This window comes from Vespula pensylvanica, chromosome 15 (assembly GCF_014466175.1).
Source record: "Vespula pensylvanica isolate Volc-1 chromosome 15, ASM1446617v1, whole genome shotgun sequence".
NCBI lineage: Eukaryota > Metazoa > Arthropoda > Insecta > Hymenoptera > Vespidae > Vespula > Vespula pensylvanica.
This window is the reverse complement of record NC_057699.1, coordinates 3,345,640-3,362,766: the sequence shown is the minus strand read 5'-3', so window position 1 is coordinate 3,362,766 and position 17,127 is coordinate 3,345,640. Positions and strand designations below refer to the sequence as shown.

General features: G+C 30.3%; 1 protein-coding gene and 1 long non-coding RNA gene across 2 annotated transcripts; both read left to right on the top strand.

Moving 5' to 3' along the window:
* Positions 1-1,082: 1,082 nt before the first annotated feature.
* Positions 1,083-16,643, top strand: LOC122634665. Its single transcript, XR_006328447.1, has 2 exons — positions 1,083-1,114; positions 14,684-16,643. It is a non-coding gene; the product is annotated as an uncharacterized LOC122634665 (long non-coding RNA).
* LOC122634664 (transmembrane protein 114) lies at positions 6,756-16,643 on the top strand. The gene is made up of 5 exons (XM_043823819.1): positions 6,756-7,260; positions 7,875-8,121; positions 11,889-11,966; positions 12,433-12,570; positions 12,965-16,643. Exons 1-5 carry the CDS (start codon positions 7,228-7,230, stop codon positions 13,213-13,215), a joined length of 747 nt encoding a protein of 248 aa, XP_043679754.1. The 5' UTR covers positions 6,756-7,227; the 3' UTR covers positions 13,216-16,643.
* Positions 16,644-17,127: the final 484 nt, after the last annotated feature.

Genomic DNA, 17,127 nt, shown 5'->3' with positions numbered 1-17,127 from the left:
AGGTTCGCTCGATAGTTGAATGTATGTATACACGCACACATACATATCTATATATGAGCATTGGATCGTCTATTCATTGATTTTCTCATTTTACATATATACGCTTACGTGTATCCGCAAGAACAAGCATTTTGATGTGCTCCACATAGAAAACAGTAAAGGTAGATGCGATCTCTTTGATACGACAATAAGCGTGAAAGGTATGTACGTTTCTTCGGTCCATAAATAACAGGAAACATTGATAGAACTTGTATTATGATCGACGTAAATGTCACGCACAGCCGCAAAACGTCAACGGCAACTTAACCGACGGAAAATTTCACGTCGGCAACGAGTTCGCGTTAAGAAGCATTCCATTTCGCAATAAATGACTCGAAATCATAGTTGACTTGTTCACACCCCTCTTCGACACACCCCCTCTTCCTATCTTTCTAACGAATTGGAATTTATTTAAATACGGCCTTTCTTTTATGATCGAACACGAGAACTAAAGATTTACAATATAGAAACACTTGCCAATATTTCCCAAGTGTAGCGGAAACTTTCCAATAATCGATCGATCGTTAGAATATATTCAAGTTGATTGTAAATTAACATTCAGTCGAATTTATCGTTTGTTAGAAGCGATATATATATATATATTAAGTATATATATATATATATTAAGAAAAGTTTGATTAATCATTTCATATGTCGAACATTTTACGAAATAAAACGACTCGACTTCCGATTGAAACGTAACTTTAATAATTTCTACTTCTTCTCATATTGTAAAACTTCTCTATTGTAAAACACGACATAATTCTTTTTTGTTTCCTTTAATTCATTAGATATTTACTCGATTGTTATCAAAACGGTCGAATTACTCAATCCGAGAGAAAAAAAAGAAATTTTTAATTTTTATTTTAATTTTTTTAATATGGAACGAGTTTCTAATTCGCGAAACGTGACTCGGAACGTCACGAATATCGTCGTTTGAAAATCAGAACGGGGAAACGAAAAAAGATAAAGCGATTTGTGAGAAAGAAGATTTGGAAGAGTGAGTGAGTTAGTGAGTGAGTGAGTGAGTGAGTGAGCAAATGAGTGAGAGAGAGAGAGAGAGAGAGAGAGAGAGGTGAATAGAAAAGGACGAGTAAAGTGAGAGAAGATAGAAAAAAATGCGGGAATATTCGAAAATAGCCAACGATGGGTGTCGACTTTTAGTTCGAGCTGACAGAGACGCGGACGGCGTCTTTGTCAGCGTTTATAACTTCGTGCACACAGTTCGTGCAGCTGGAGCTGCGGCTAAATAAACCTTGTGCCACGGTGGCACGGTATGCATAAACGAATAAAACAATGGTGAGGGTGCGCGTTGACGTCACCGACGTCAGGGAGACAGAGAGGAACATCTTTTCGTCGTCGAAAATCTGCAACCCGATAATTACGACGTATGAGTACACGCATGCACACGTATGACGATTCAATTCGATCCGATCTGATCCGATCCGATTTGAAAGTATTATTCAAAGGTAAAACGATAATGTGGATCCAACGAAATAAATTTATTAGAGGAATTTAATGGATTAAGTTTTTAAAGAGATTTTCTAACGACGTATCTAGAAACGTATATTTATTTAAATAGAATAACTCAGAACGTGCGACTAGATTGATATATATATATATATTCGTTCGTATGGAGAAATGAAAAGGAAAAAAAAAACAAAGTGGAAAAAAATTTAACAGCTAAGTGGGCACGCCATAAATATCCGAGCACGTCCGTTCTATCGGTCAACTTATACCACATGATAGTATCTACTACCGTTTATATTTTCTCTTATATTTTCTAATAATTTATAGCGCGATAATATCGTTCATTTTCCTTCTATTATATCGCGGCCATGATAAATAAATTTTCTTTTGGATTTATTCTTTCGTCTTTAGGGTTAATACTATCGATATTATTTATTATTACTCTCTTTAGAGGATCGTAGAATAGACATTTTTCTTTCTTGTGATATCTATTTTCTATATTATTTATATATCTAGATAAATATGCAATATTATATATATATATATATATATATATATTGATTTGATTTCGTTAAAAATATTTAACTCAACGTCATGTCTGTTATATCGTTTATTAGTCCGGTTAAATTTTTATCTAATAGCTAATATAAAAAACAAAATATCTCTGCGATCTTTTACCGATATGCTTATTATCGTTCGCATTTTTTTTTTTTTTTCGTGAGAATTGTTTACGAACAATACGATCTCGTAAAGTCTTAGACTATCCAATATCTTACCATAGAATTTTATTATTCCAACTAGGTTCGATTGTTCCCCAGATTACTATGCTATTTTTGTTAACGAGCCTGTCGATAATTCGTGACGTAGAATCTACAAATAAAGTTCTATATCCGACGCAAAGGTAATTCAATCGTACACGCTCCCCTTTCAATTTCTACTGTCGTTTGTATCGTTCGCGATAATCGTTAATGTTTTTCCGATGTCATTGTAAAATCGAAGTAAAAATCGCGGCGCATCCGAAACATTCGAAAAATCATTCCACGATTCGTGTATTACGTTTAAAAAATTTGTCATTGATCGTTCATAAATGATTTACGAATTTAAGGAGTCTTTGCAAATCATTATGTATTCGCATTTATACACATGTTTATACATCCACGACATATACGAGTATTCTCGTATAAACTTTTGTAAAATCGTAAATCTGTACGCAGACATATATTCAAGGAATAAACAAAACTATCACCGGTTTAACTCACTAAACTGTTTTTAACGATCCCGATGTGCATAATGTCTTTTGCAAGCATTCGTGTTATTACGGAAATTAGATCACGAGTTTATAATATCACTCTAATTTAATTAAAAGTATGATAAATTGTAGTTAACGATTCTGAAGGTAATTATGATTCATTAAGTAATCTATCCGCACGACTTTCTTTCGTGATAGTAAGATGTAAAATGGGTTGGTCACATTATGCGTCAAATATTTACATACTCAAAGTCTTCGATGTATTTGCATCGTCTCAACGCTCAAAAATTAGACTGTTTGTTGTTGTTGGAACGTTGACAGAAAATTTGGTGAGTTTTACGAACACCATCGAAAGAAGTAACACGATACTCATTAAATAGCCGAACTTTGATCTTCCTTAAAGAACTAACATCGAAATAAAATGATTCGTTTTTCTACGAGAGAAGTAGTCCTAATGATACAAGTTTCCCGAGTAAAATTATCCTTCCGTGTAATCGGACAACGTTTAAGATAACTTTGATGTTAAGCGCGTTTCGCAACGCAATTAAATAATATTGAACTTATTCGGTTACTTTCAATAAATTCAAAATCGAAAGTCGACTTGGTATTTATCTTACTTTATCTTATTTCTTCCTTCTTTCGCGTGCTCGCTTTTTATATCATTTTTATTGTTGCGTTTTTTAAATAAATAACATAAACATTAACTTCCTTGTAATTTTTATACGACACGTATCGGACTTAATCATTAATGTCTAAATTCGTTCGATGTCTCTTGTAATTTTCTAACAAACTCTTGAACTACTAAAAGTAGTTTAACAATGGCGATGCAAAATCAAGGTAACAAAATAAACACTTTAGTTTGATTGGGTATATACAATGTTATGGATAGTACACTCGAAGGCAATTCTCGATAATTCAATTCACTTTCACTGAATTGCTCAGGTAAACTTTGTGAATGAGACTCGATTGAATGAGACGCACGAATGAAAATACCCAGTGTTTGAATGTTACTGAAAATAAATTTTCGAATGTGATTTTATCGAGACTGTGATTGTACGGTGACCGAATGTGATTTAAGACCGCGTTAAACATAATTTGACAATAGTATTTGTTCGTTCTCAAAAAAATAAAAAAAATAAAAAAGAAAAAATATTCTAGGTCATATATTTTACTTAGTGATTCGTTTCTAGGAACTTGTGCAATGAATTCTATTTATGAAACGAAGTATCCACGTAAACATATTCGAGAAAATAACAATGATATAGACAGTTGTCTGAATGCTTTTAAATTAAAAATTATTCTCGCTTATTTCCTATATTATAAACGTTTATATGATTTTCACATGATATATCATTGGGAGTCTTCTTTTGTAGCACGTTTAAATGCAATCTTTAAAAAAAAGTTTTCTGTGAAAATTTTATTATTTACGAAAATTCTGTTTAATTTTAAAATGAAAAAATACGACAAAAAATGATAAACAAGAAAGATAAAGATAGAGAGAGAGAGAGAGAGAGAGAGAGAGAGAGAAAGACAAAAGTAAAAAACAAGACAAAGAATAGTAACACATAAAGTCAAAGCGAACGAAAATAAAACCATGAGCTTATTCTTTCGTCGTCTTCTACTACGATGATGAAAAGATAGCAAGCAAGAAAATTTACAACGTTACCTTAGCATCGAAACGATCGTCCCGATTGATCTAAATTTACTCGTTATCCGAGCGTACACAAATCTATATATACATATTATCACGTTTGGTAGTGCGTCGTTAGATTCGCTCGAAATTAACGAGGCGAATATTAGCGCCATTGTTCATAGTCGACAATTTGGACGGAACATTTTGTCTTATCTCAAGAATCGTGACAACTTACTACATAATTGAAATACCTTTGAAAATAAAAGCCAAAAAGAATTACTTTATCCCTACTCTTTTAGTTATAGTTTTTGAAAAAAATATAATATAAAAATTAGTATTATAAAACAATATATTATTATAGAAAATAGTATTACATAATATAGAAAAAGCAAGAAAAAAACGTAGAAGTTAATTATAAATTTTTCAATGTACTAATCGATAATATTCTTCGATAAACTTTCCAATAACTATTTATATATATATATATATATATATATATATATATATATATATATATATCAGCGAAATCTTATCCTCTTATTCACTATTATAATGTATCTATCACACGTGTCATTTGTTTTTGGCGAGCATTAACAAAGTCGCATTTATAGCATTGAAATACACTTAGGATTCTTGTCGGGAAACTGTTGACTCTTATTTTTATTTCGCATTCTTTTTATAAACCAATGTTTCTTGGCTCTGTTCTTAAGGAAAATTTCAAATTAGTCTAACAAAGAATTTGACCAATTTCGAAATTATCGACCATTATTGTTATTACACAATTATACTTACTTATATTTCTTCAATGTTACACTCAAATATTATTACAGACTATTAATTTATTCAATCAATAGTTTTGTTAATCGCATGTTTTTAATCAATATTATTTTAAATGAATAGTCAGTATTTACAATCTGTAAATAATATGAGTGATCACTAAAATAAAATAATATATTAGTTTTCAAAGATCTTCATTAATTGAATATTTAAATACTCTAAAACGATCAAAATCATTGACAAAACTTCGCCTTAAAAGTTCACTTTTAAATTAAATCTCTATCTAGCCTGTATTTCAATTCGCTTCAAAGCGATCTCGATATTAAACAACAGGAACGTTAGATGAATACAAAAATCTAATATTCGATATGTATTTTTCTCACTCGTTATATATCTACGCGTATAAGATTTATTCTCTCTTATCAAATTTTAACATGAATAAATAGAAAAGAATCGAGGAATAAATCAAACACAAATTGTATGTATAAAAGGTGTAATAAAATATTATTGTTGACAATGACAAAGTAATGAATCTTTTTGATATCTTGAATGCTTCGTGGTTCTTAAATATGCAAATAATTATATATGTATGTATGTATGTATGTATGTATGTATATATGCAAATAATTATGTATGTATGCAAATAACTGTGTATATATGTATATATGTGTGTATGTATACATATATATAGGGACACTGAGAGTATTATATATAACAATCGATGTAGTAACATATAACAATTTATTCAAACGTTTGGCATAAAGTGTCATTTCATTTGGCTATATCAGTTTACGTTGATATGTCGAAACCTTGCAATCAATAAGAGACAGATGGAATTGTGACAAGTTTCTCAACAAAATTCTTGGCTTTGTCGACAAATTATTTTAGATATGGGCCTCGATCAATTGTTCATTACTTTATCTCTACAATTCAAATCAATTCAATTCAATTGTTAAAAATTTGATATTACAAAATCATATCCAGCGATATATAATTTTTTCCCCATTGATTCTAATTAAGAAATGATTTTTCACAAAAGTATTTTTTCTTCTTTTTTAGAATCTTGCAATACAATTTAACGTACAGTGCATGACTAAATAAAATAGTATATAGATCTTTTTATACACCATATTTTATTGTTTCGTTTATTTGTTTTTCAGAAGGAACTAAGCTGTGAGAGATTTCGAAGAGTCAATAGAGGATGAACGGTTGAATTTTCCCGGACATTAAGAAATAATGATTCGAGGGCAAGAAAGTCAAGAATTGAACGAGGAGAAGGTGACGGGAAAGTGGTACGACTAGTGAAGAGATCATGAATATCTAACGAGTGGATAGGCTTTACCTCCTTCTTTCTCTTTCTTTCATTCTCCCTCTTTTATTCTTGTAGGAAAACGTAGAAAATCGAAGAAGGAGGAAGGACGAAAGAGAAGAAAGAGAAAAAAGATCGGATCGAAACAAGTGTGGAGGGAGTTTGCGAGAAAAGAAAAAAAACAAATTGTATCGACGAGATCGATATCGATCGATAAATTCGCTTAAAAAGAAAAAAAGAAAAAAAAGAGAAAAAGAAAGAACAAGAGAGCGCGCGAAGATACAAAAAAAAAAAAAAAAGATAGGGTAGCGAAGAAGACACACCCAAGAACAAAGAAAAAATGGAATTCGTAACATTTTTTGACAATACGAATAGATATTTATCGATCCGTGAGTGTCAGGGACGATGAGTATTTTTCGCGACAAGAAATATCGAAATTGGTTTTTCAAAGGATATCAAACGAAATCTTTTCCGGGAGTCTAAATTTAAAGGGAACTAGTCGTGAATGGATTGTTCCTTCGACGTCGTTCGTCATTTTGGTGACAGATTGGAAGAAAAGGGACCCAAAAAGAGACGTTTTCATAAAACTTTGAAATAGAGTTTAAGCTTCGATCGATAGAAGTAAAAGGAATCGATAAAGGACGCGCTCTTTCTCTCTCTCTCTCTCTCTCCCTTCGGAGGTGGGAGAGACAGAGAAAAAGAAAGGGAAAGATAGAAAAAGAGAAAAGGAATATAGGGTGAAAAAGAGAGATGGCGAATCGAATGAAGGCTCTGTATAACCAGGTACGAAAAACGGGGAAACCAATTTGTAAGAGCTCGTTCACACGACACCGAATCGGTCTTTTTTTTTCCTCCTCCAATCTGTTATATCACCGTCTTCTACAGTGGTCGATATGTTTTGTATGTGCACGTTCACATGAAACTACCGTCAACCGTATATACGGCACAATCACGAGGATTCGGCAATTTTGGATATTCGATTTCGCGAGTAGAAACCGCATGCGGGGATTCGATGAAAGGAAAGAAAAAAAAAAAAAAAGAAAAAGCGAATCGGTCGCCAGTGGTGCATCTAAGCGCAATAACTGCACAAAAGACGGTTCGATCGTTTTGCGATAACAAATGCGTAGTTGACCCTGGCCAATTAATCGTAGTTCGATCGAATAAAAAATAAAAAAAAAAAAACAGGAACGTACGAAAGGAGCGGTAATTGCGAGGGTGAGGGTGAGGGGTAGTCATACGGTCAAAAAACTCGAATCGTGTGAACGCTACAAATCGATTGACGCCGATTCGACGAAACGTGTGTCGTGTGAGATTACTTTTATATCCCCCGATGCACTTTTGCGAACGCATCTCGCGTTAGTCTTTTTTTCTAGAATAGTCTCGTCGCGTTTTCATAGGTAATATTCGAAAGGCGAATTCTGCTCGGTTGTACAGCCCTCGTGGGACTCTCAGCGTGCATATGGGCCGTGGCTATAGGGACCGATCATTGGTTCACCGTCAAAGCACCAAATGACGAAGGTCTGCCGTTGGGAGATTCTGGAGAGAGCGGCAGGAGACTGATCTACAAGCATATGGGCCTTTGGAGGGGTTGCGTCAGCGGTTTGATACCAAAAACGAAGAATTCGAGCAAATTGGTACCTTACAGTAAGTGCGTTTCTTCCTTTCTTTCAATGCGAATTTATTTTTTGTTTCCTTTCTTTTCCTATTTCTTCTCTTTCCCTTTCCTATCACGTTAACAAAATGAACGATAGATCGAGTCTTTCCTTTTTCGTTTCTGCAAAAACACCGGAGCTAATCAAGCAGACTTTTTTCGAATTAACATTCTCTTATTCGATCATAAAAATGAGAAGCTTGCAGTTCCGCCATTTTTGTTATTCCAAGTGTTCCGCCTTAACTCAATATTTTTTGAATGTCAAAATATTAGAAGTCGATCTTTCATAACAAAGTAGACCGATTTATATCAGAGAGAATGAGGAAATGTAAATACGTCATTACGGAAACCAGGCGAGCCTTCCAAATAAATAATCGGAAAGTAACGTTACGACGGTTACGATTCTACGAATCGTTCTTATTAGAATCATGTGCCCGCCCATAACTGTACGATTCAGGCTCGATTAAGAAATTTTACTTGATTCGTTTAAATAATAGCGAGTCATCGATAATATTAATTAATACGAAAAACAGCCAAGATATTAGACCGTAAAATTTCTCTTTCCGACCTGTCAAAATAGCGAGCCAGAATTTCTCGGCAATTTGACGTTATTATGAAATCGTTTGGGCAATAAATGTCATAAGTTTTGAAAACGTTAAGAAAAACAAAAGTATTACTTGAAATTAAGCGTCAATCGATTTCGTCAAAAAAGCTTTCGAGATCGATTAATCCTTCGGTAAAAATCTGAGATCGAAATCAATCGCACCTTCCCGACGTTTTCTTTGATAAAAGATGAACTTTATTACACGTTTGAAACACGCGTGCAAAAGTACGCGTTTTAACTGCAGCAGTCTATTTACTTGAATTAAACTACGTGCCAATTCCTATTAAAATTTATACGCAAAATTTCCAACATTAATAATATGCGAGAGCTATGAATGTTCCTACGGTAATACGAACATCAAACTCAAGGCTTAATGTCGAGAATTACGACGATAATTTTATTTCACGATTATTGCAGCGATTAAAATTTTTAATTTATTTGCTGCCAAAACAATATTGCATATTTTAATGTACAGGATGTCTCGGATTTAAATAATATAGCCCAATATCTCCGATCCTATGAGTTTACCAAACAAATATTTTCAAGTAAAAGTTTTTAAGTTTTCAGAGAGATATGTATGTAATACGTATTAAAGTTATCATAATAATCTTTTTTCTTATTTTTTAATGAAAATCGATACTTTAACTTTGTCTAAAAGTTGTAAAGAACATCAATATCAATTCAACGAGTTACATCTACAATGTAATTCATTCGACGCCAAGAAGTTCAACAAACTTTGTAATCAATATATATTATATTTCCCTGTCAAAATCTAAGCAACTTTTGTTTGAAACATTCGTTTATAATATGTATCCAATAAGATAAGAGATATTTGAAGATATCGATTAAAATCAGATATTCTGTATATTCCCTTAATACCTGTAAGGTCTATTCACAAATTTCAGTTCAATCTCAGTTTAATTTCCGTTCCGATTGTTCGGCTACAATGATTTTAACATTATTGTATATAATTTAGATGTACTTACTACGTATACACAAATTTCCATTGAAATTTCCATGTTAGTTTAGTCATAGATCATCCGCGATCACATCGTTAAATCTCGTTTTTTTAAATCTCCTAGAGAGAACGATGTCTGAACTAAGATTCAATTGAAATATTGGGAATCGACCTTTAATCCACACTTCTCTTTCTTTTCCCTTTTTCTTTTTCATGTTTTAGATAAAAAGTATAAAAAAAATTCACGTTGCCACACCTTTTTTTACAATATCTGTTTTTACAATATTTGCTCATGTCGACTAGAAGTATACCTGGATTATTATAAATTTCATAAAAAAAAAAAAAAATAAAAAATATTTTAAATAAAATTTTTCATCGCTACATTCGATATCTGGATAATCCGCTCGTCGGAATTCGATCGTAGTTTACGAAATTATTATTATTATACGAAAATTTTGTTCATATTTTGATATTATTTATAGTTAAAAAATAAAGCTTGATTTACTATATTGAAATGATCTATTCGAAAAAAAAATAGAAAAAATAGGAAAAGAAATATATCGAAGACCGATGAAAGTGAAGATTTCGGATGAACGAGGTTGACGATGAAACGTGGAATTGTCGTCGACATTCGTTTCTTACATTAACGCACGTGCGCTGCTTTCGTTCAGACTTCAGAGACGAGTGTTTCGGCAAAATAAACGAGGAGCCAGAAATAAATGAGAGAAAGGGGCGGGAGGGTGGTCTCCGTTTTTCTCTCTCTTTTTCTCTCTCTTTCTCTCCATCTCTCTCTCTCTCTCTCTCTCTCTCTCTCTCTCTCTCTCTCTTTAGTTCTTACTTAATATTCTTCATCCTTGTTTCGTCTGCAAAGCTCGCGCACGTGCTAGATAATATCGACAGTTTAAACCGATCAAAATGTGAAAAAAAATAGTTGAATAGAAAAATAGAAATAATAGCGAAGGATTGGGTCAAATTATACGCCATTATACGGATTTTTAACGAAGTAGACAAATAGTAGACGTGTCCTGAAAAATGAAAAATTTTTTTTTTATCTATCTCTTATAAGAAAAATTAATTCAATAAAATGTCTCGAATAATGAAAAGGAAAAGAAAAAGGGAAAAGAAAAGAAATGGTATTATTAAAGTATACTAGGTCGAGTGTACTAGTAATAAGAAATAAAAAGATAATACTAATAATAATAATAATAATAATGATGGTAATGATGAAACTCTCCCCTGTTGGGAGGATTGATATTAATCCTTTATAACCTGATCATTATTCTTTCTCTACCTTCCAAAATAATTATAAGTAAGATGATACTTGGAAACCTGAAAAGGTGAAACTAAGAAACCTACATTTTCGTATCGATAGTAATTATTATAACTTATTATTTTCAAATATTTAATAATAAAAAATAAATTAAACAAAACAATAAATCATATTCAACGATAAACAAAGATGGATGTTTTTTAATATATAATTTTGTAGTATATTTCTCCATGGAACGGTTAAAGAATTATTTTGTTTTTTATTTAGAATTATTATTTTGTTATTTCTCTTTTTCTGATGGGATAAAATTTATCAATAAATTTCTTATACCATAGAGTATTTTCTTACTACGATAGGGACTTATTAATAGATTGGGTATTACTATCAATAATATTTATATGACGTCGATCGAATAATATTGCTTGTACCTCGTCCGAGTTAGTGTTTTAACAAAGAGTCATTCAATTTATAGCCACTAATATTTCTTAGATTTCTTTCTTTTTTTACGAATCTTTTCAAAGCTTCAATTTTCATATTTCAAATAAATAATATTAAAAAACGTAGACGAGCAAGACTAGACGCAAGAATTTTTAAAAATACTATTGATATATCATAGTTATAATTTGATGTGACATTAAAATTACAAAGCTAAACGTGAAAATAAGAAGAAAATTATAACTTAAAAAAGCATTTAAAAAAGAAAAAGAAAAGAGAGGTAAAAAGAGAGAGGCAGAATTATTGTATGAATCTTTATAATTCTTTTCTATATATATATATATATATATATATATATATATATATATATGTATATATATATGTATATATATGCTAATTTCTATAGCAGAAATATGAAACAAGAATTAAAAAAGACAAGTATCTGCACGTTTGTATAAATTTTGACACAAAAATCGCAATTTATTGGTTTTAGGTGAATGCAAGTACCAAGAGATGTTTCCTCCTGAATCAAAAATCGATGTGGATCCAGGATTAGACAGAACAGTGATCAGTAAGTAAATATTTTAATAAATTATACATGAAATATAAATTGAACAAACAAATCTTAAAAAAATATATATATATAAATAGAAATCGATATTCTAACCAGAACATAAATATGCAAGATTCTTTGATCATATGAAATTGGCAACAAAACATTTATAGCGACCAATAGACGAATATAAATTGTGCATCTTCATCGTAAAAATTTATTGGGTAGTTTACGAAGAAAATGATTTCAAGTTTATAAAAGTTTAACATCGAATTTGAATCTCGATCATAAAATTCAATCAAATTTCAGAGAAAATTAAATGATTTAAAAAAAATTCCTAATACGTGTCTATATATACATATTATAGGATATATAGAAATCAATTATGTCTATTTTTGAAAAATTAAAAATATTCGAAAATCTTACTGCGTAATGATCGAACGAGTTACATATACGTATACGATTAACTTTCCATTTTTCCCAGATTATGCTAGGACTCAGGTCTCGTTTGCTATTATCAGCATGTTTATAATGATAATGGGATTCTGCTTCTCCATCTATACGTTCCGTAACCCACGTTACATGTTCAAACGGCTGGCTGGCGGAATACATTTCATTAGTGGTAATTAATTTCAAAGTAAACATTGCAAATTACGAATGCAATTGTGCATACATAATTACTATCAGAATAATAATAAATTTTCCATAATATATTATCTTCTAATAAAAATGAATTCCCGATATTTTCCACTTACTTTTTGTTACAAAATTTATACAATCACAATATAATGTAATTAATTCATTCATTATCGATAAATATTTAAAAGTTGATCTCTATCGTAGCCATTTCCTTCTAAAAAAATATTTCGTCTGATGTTTTTTTTATTTGTTAACATTATAATAACATTATGACAATAATAGTAATAATGATTGTTGTCTCCCTTTCAAATATTTTCTCTAATAATTTTTACAAACGCCGAAGATAATAAGATGTGAGATAAAAATTAATTTTACAGCTGCTTGCAACATGGTGGTAATACAAGTACTCCTTTCTTCGGTCGAATACGAAAGCACAAACGTTTACGAAACGTTCCCTAAGGGTGCGATCATGAGATACGATTTTTCTCTTATCCTGGCATGGATCGTCTTCCTTTGCAACCTAGTCGCGGGATGTGCCTTTATGCTTTTCTCAAGAAAAAGGAAGAGGGAAAAGGCGCCAACCGAGGAGATCGCTATGGCCGATGAACCAACGATAATCGGTCGTTAGTCCCCTTCATTCTCGTACGTATATGGTGTTCGTGTATACAGGGTGTTTCATTTGATTCGACCATTAGAAATATCATTACGATATTTAAATACAAATGACGTTTCATAATACGAGAAAAAGAAAGCAAAAGTGAGAAAGAGAATAAAAGGTTTATACGATTTATCAGAAATTATTTATTACAAAAGGTGTTCGGATTAATTACCATTCTCACGCTCCAATAAAATCTTCACGATATCAGAATACAATCAAAAAATAATTAAAAATACAAAGAGATCGTTCACTTAAACGTATAATAACGATAATCTAATTCAAATTAATGATAATTCTTCCAAACGCTTTCTTAAATAAAATATTTCCCTTTGTGAACGCTTAAATTTTTACTCATTCGTTTTTTTCTTAAAGATTTCGAAAAAAAAACAAACGATAACGTAAAAAAAGAGTTTCGTATTAATGTGTATATTAAAAATTGGAGAAAAGAAATAATAAGACACAGTTCTTTTCGTAAAAATCAAAAGGAAATATTTCAAATGGTCGGACTAGATGAAACACCCCGTATATATACATACATATATATACATATATATATATGCATATATATATACACATATATATATACATATATAACACACAAAGAAAGGGTATAACTACGCTTGCGCGTCTACGGTTTACTACGTTACATTACGTGCAGAGCAAACGTTTCCAAAAATATCACCCCATTATACTATTTCCCGTCTTCTCCGGTTCTTCGTCTCTCAAAAATAGTTGTCTGCCAAAATATGTGTGATGTGTGTGTGTATATATATGTACATATATGTATATGAATATATATATATATATATATATATATATATATATATATATATATATATATAGACACATATACAAAAAATCTGGTTGTAGATCTTTTTACATAAGATTAACGCTTTTAGAATAATATCGAAAATAATACAAAAATAATAAACAATACACGTTGATCGTAATTATTTAACTAAATACAATATATTATATTATATTAATGTTATCTTTGCTCGATACATCACTTTTTGATCGTATATAACACAGCATGGATTTAATTGCTGATTTCAATGCATTGTCTTTAATATAATATATATATATATATATTACGTTGATAAATATTACCAACATAAAATTATTTCATTAAACCGTTAATCAAATTTGAAAAACAAAATGAAATATCGCTTTTAATGATATTTCAATGATATTTCATTGAAGGTTGTGGAAACGTCTTTTGAATCTTTCCACGTATATATGAAATATCTGTAAATAGGTATATGTATACGTATATTTACTTTATTATTATTATAAGAGTGTACGAAAAGTACAATATTCAAAAATGTATATTAAATCACGAAAGCGAGCGTTTAAGTATGTATATCTCTTTTCCTATATGCTTGTTAAATGTATTTGTTTGTATGACTATTAAAAAGAAAGAAAGGTAAAGAGAAAGAGAGGGAGAGAGAGGGAGAGAGAGAGAGGGGGGGAGAGAATGTGCGTGTGTGAGTTTGTTCGCGTGTAAATGTTCGAAAACCGATCAATGTTAAACATATCTCAAATTAATACCTCATAACGATAATATCATAAATTAAGGAATACCGATATCAATATTTAAAAAACAAGAATATTAATTAAAATAACAATTGGGATGTTTATACTATTGATGTGTATATATATACTATTGATGTATATATATATATATAAATTCTCTTTTATACTTTATATAGGAATAAACACAATCATTTTATTACCTCAGACATATTATCTCGTCCGTGATAAGAATTTTAAATAGGAATATTAATCAAACGACAACACGTTACTCATGAAATATATTTATAAATAGAAATAAAATAAATTAATAATCAAATCTTGTAGATGGAAAAAAAAGAAAAGAAAGAAAAAAACAAAAATGACAAGAAAGAAAGCATAGAAAAATTAACGATAGGCTCGTCACATAAAGATCTAATTATAATGCGTGTCGCATAATTAATTTATTTCTAATTTATCGTGCGATTTAATTTCTTTTGATTCTTAGGATTGATTTATTTCTTTTTTTTTCTTTTTTCTTTTTTTTTTTTTTATTAAACGCTTTATGAAATTTTTATTAGCCCTTACTAATATATATAATCGTCATTCGTCATAAATATCGCCGATATAGGTGTACCTACTTACCTGTGTAATTAAAATTCAGTAAAAACAAGTCTTCGACTTAAGTTACGATTTATTATATCTTTTATAAATTTTTTTTTTTTTTCTATATATAGACGGACAAGATGATTCGCTAAATCTATTAAAAATAATTCTCGATATAATGATGTTTTTTGAATCGTTTTTCTTTTTCTTTTTTTCTTTCGTTTTTCACATCATCCCTTCAGTCGTAAGTCCGATATGATTTTCTCTTTGATGATCTCACGAGAGTGTGATAGCGAATCTCAACAAACAATAATTTTTTTAAATAAAAAAATATATATTGTATTAAATCGTCTGCAATTGACTGCAATTAAATTGTCTGCAACTTCTCGCCTTTACATGTATTAAAAAAAAAGAAAAAGACAAACAAAATAGAAGATTTCGAACAAAATCTATACTAAATAAATATTTGAGTTTACTTTATAGTTTAATTAACGTCCTATCACATTCTCCAGACTTTTACAGAAGTCTAGTAAATTTATTTCGCATTTAATAAGAAGAATTCTTTCGAACTACTCAGATCTGAGAATTAGCGAATCACCCTGTATATATGAGTTATTCGTATTCGTATGTTGTACTAGCATACATCTCGACGCCCTCTTAATCGATACACTGCCTCTCCGTTATAAACGTCGTGAACGTTTGCCGGAGCAACGGCTAAGTATTAACTTGTGCCGAGAAAATATTTTCAAAAGGAAAAAGAATTATATTACTTTTCTATTTCGTCGACACACGACGAAATAATAAGCGAAAGAAATGTAAAAAAAAAAAAAAAAAAGAAAGAAAAAAAGATATGTTCTATTAGAGGATAAACCAAAGTCTTCCTTCGATTTGGAATGATGGTATCTCTAAAATAAAAATTAAAATAAAAAAAAGTTAAAAAAAAGAAATAAAAGAAAATGCAAAAAAGAATAGATTAACAACGTTTACGCAATCATATCATATTTCCATAATTCTCTATGAAGAAAAATAAAAATATTTTATCTAAAGGAATGTAAGAGATAAATCTAAAGCAGATGATCGGTTTGCGATTGACTTGGGTTACGAAGAATGTCTGATGGTTGAAAGTTCCTTCGTTCGTTCGTTTCTTAATAAAAAATTAAAATGACTGTTCGATCGTCCTTACATAAAAAAGACATTTACTTCTCGTGTATATATAAATGTAATCACACATTTTCTCTTTCACACGATTCAAATAAAGTATGTTTACGTGTATAAAGAAATTTGTTTCTTCTTTTCTTCTTCTTTTCGATTATTTCATTTCGCCATACGGAAATAATTTGATTAAACAAAGTAATTCAACTTCGTTGCTCGCTTTGATGAACCTTTATTGTATAAACGGTAAAGTTTGGACAAGCTTATCACCATCGAGGACAAACAACAAATTTACATATTACGTACTATTAATTACGTATTAATTTATAACCAATATTTGTTAATTTATCGCGTAACGAACGATACCATGATCGTATCATCATTATCGAATTAAATGAGAGATTATTATTTATGTACTTAAAAAATATGTAAATCACGCAATAAATTTTATATTACTTCAGTTATCGACTTAGTGACTGTTATTATCGATTACTAAAAAACCTTTTATATAAGTAAAACAATGTATCTTATAAAAGTACCCTGATACTATTGATTATTTTATTTTATTTAATTTTATTTTTATCTTCTTTCGTATTATTAAAAAATTGTTTT

Excerpts from the sequence above, each read along its gene's own strand:
- LOC122634664 (XM_043823819.1), top strand. The coding sequence starts at position 7,228 with ATGGCGAATCGAATGAAGGCTCTGTATAACCAG. Across the intron at positions 7,261-7,874 it reads TGAAGGCTCTGTATAACCAG|GTAATATTCGAAAGGCGAAT; the intron begins GTACGAAAAACG and ends GCGTTTTCATAG. Across the intron at positions 12,571-12,964 it reads CGGAATACATTTCATTAGTG|CTGCTTGCAACATGGTGGTA; the intron begins GTAATTAATTTC and ends TTAATTTTACAG.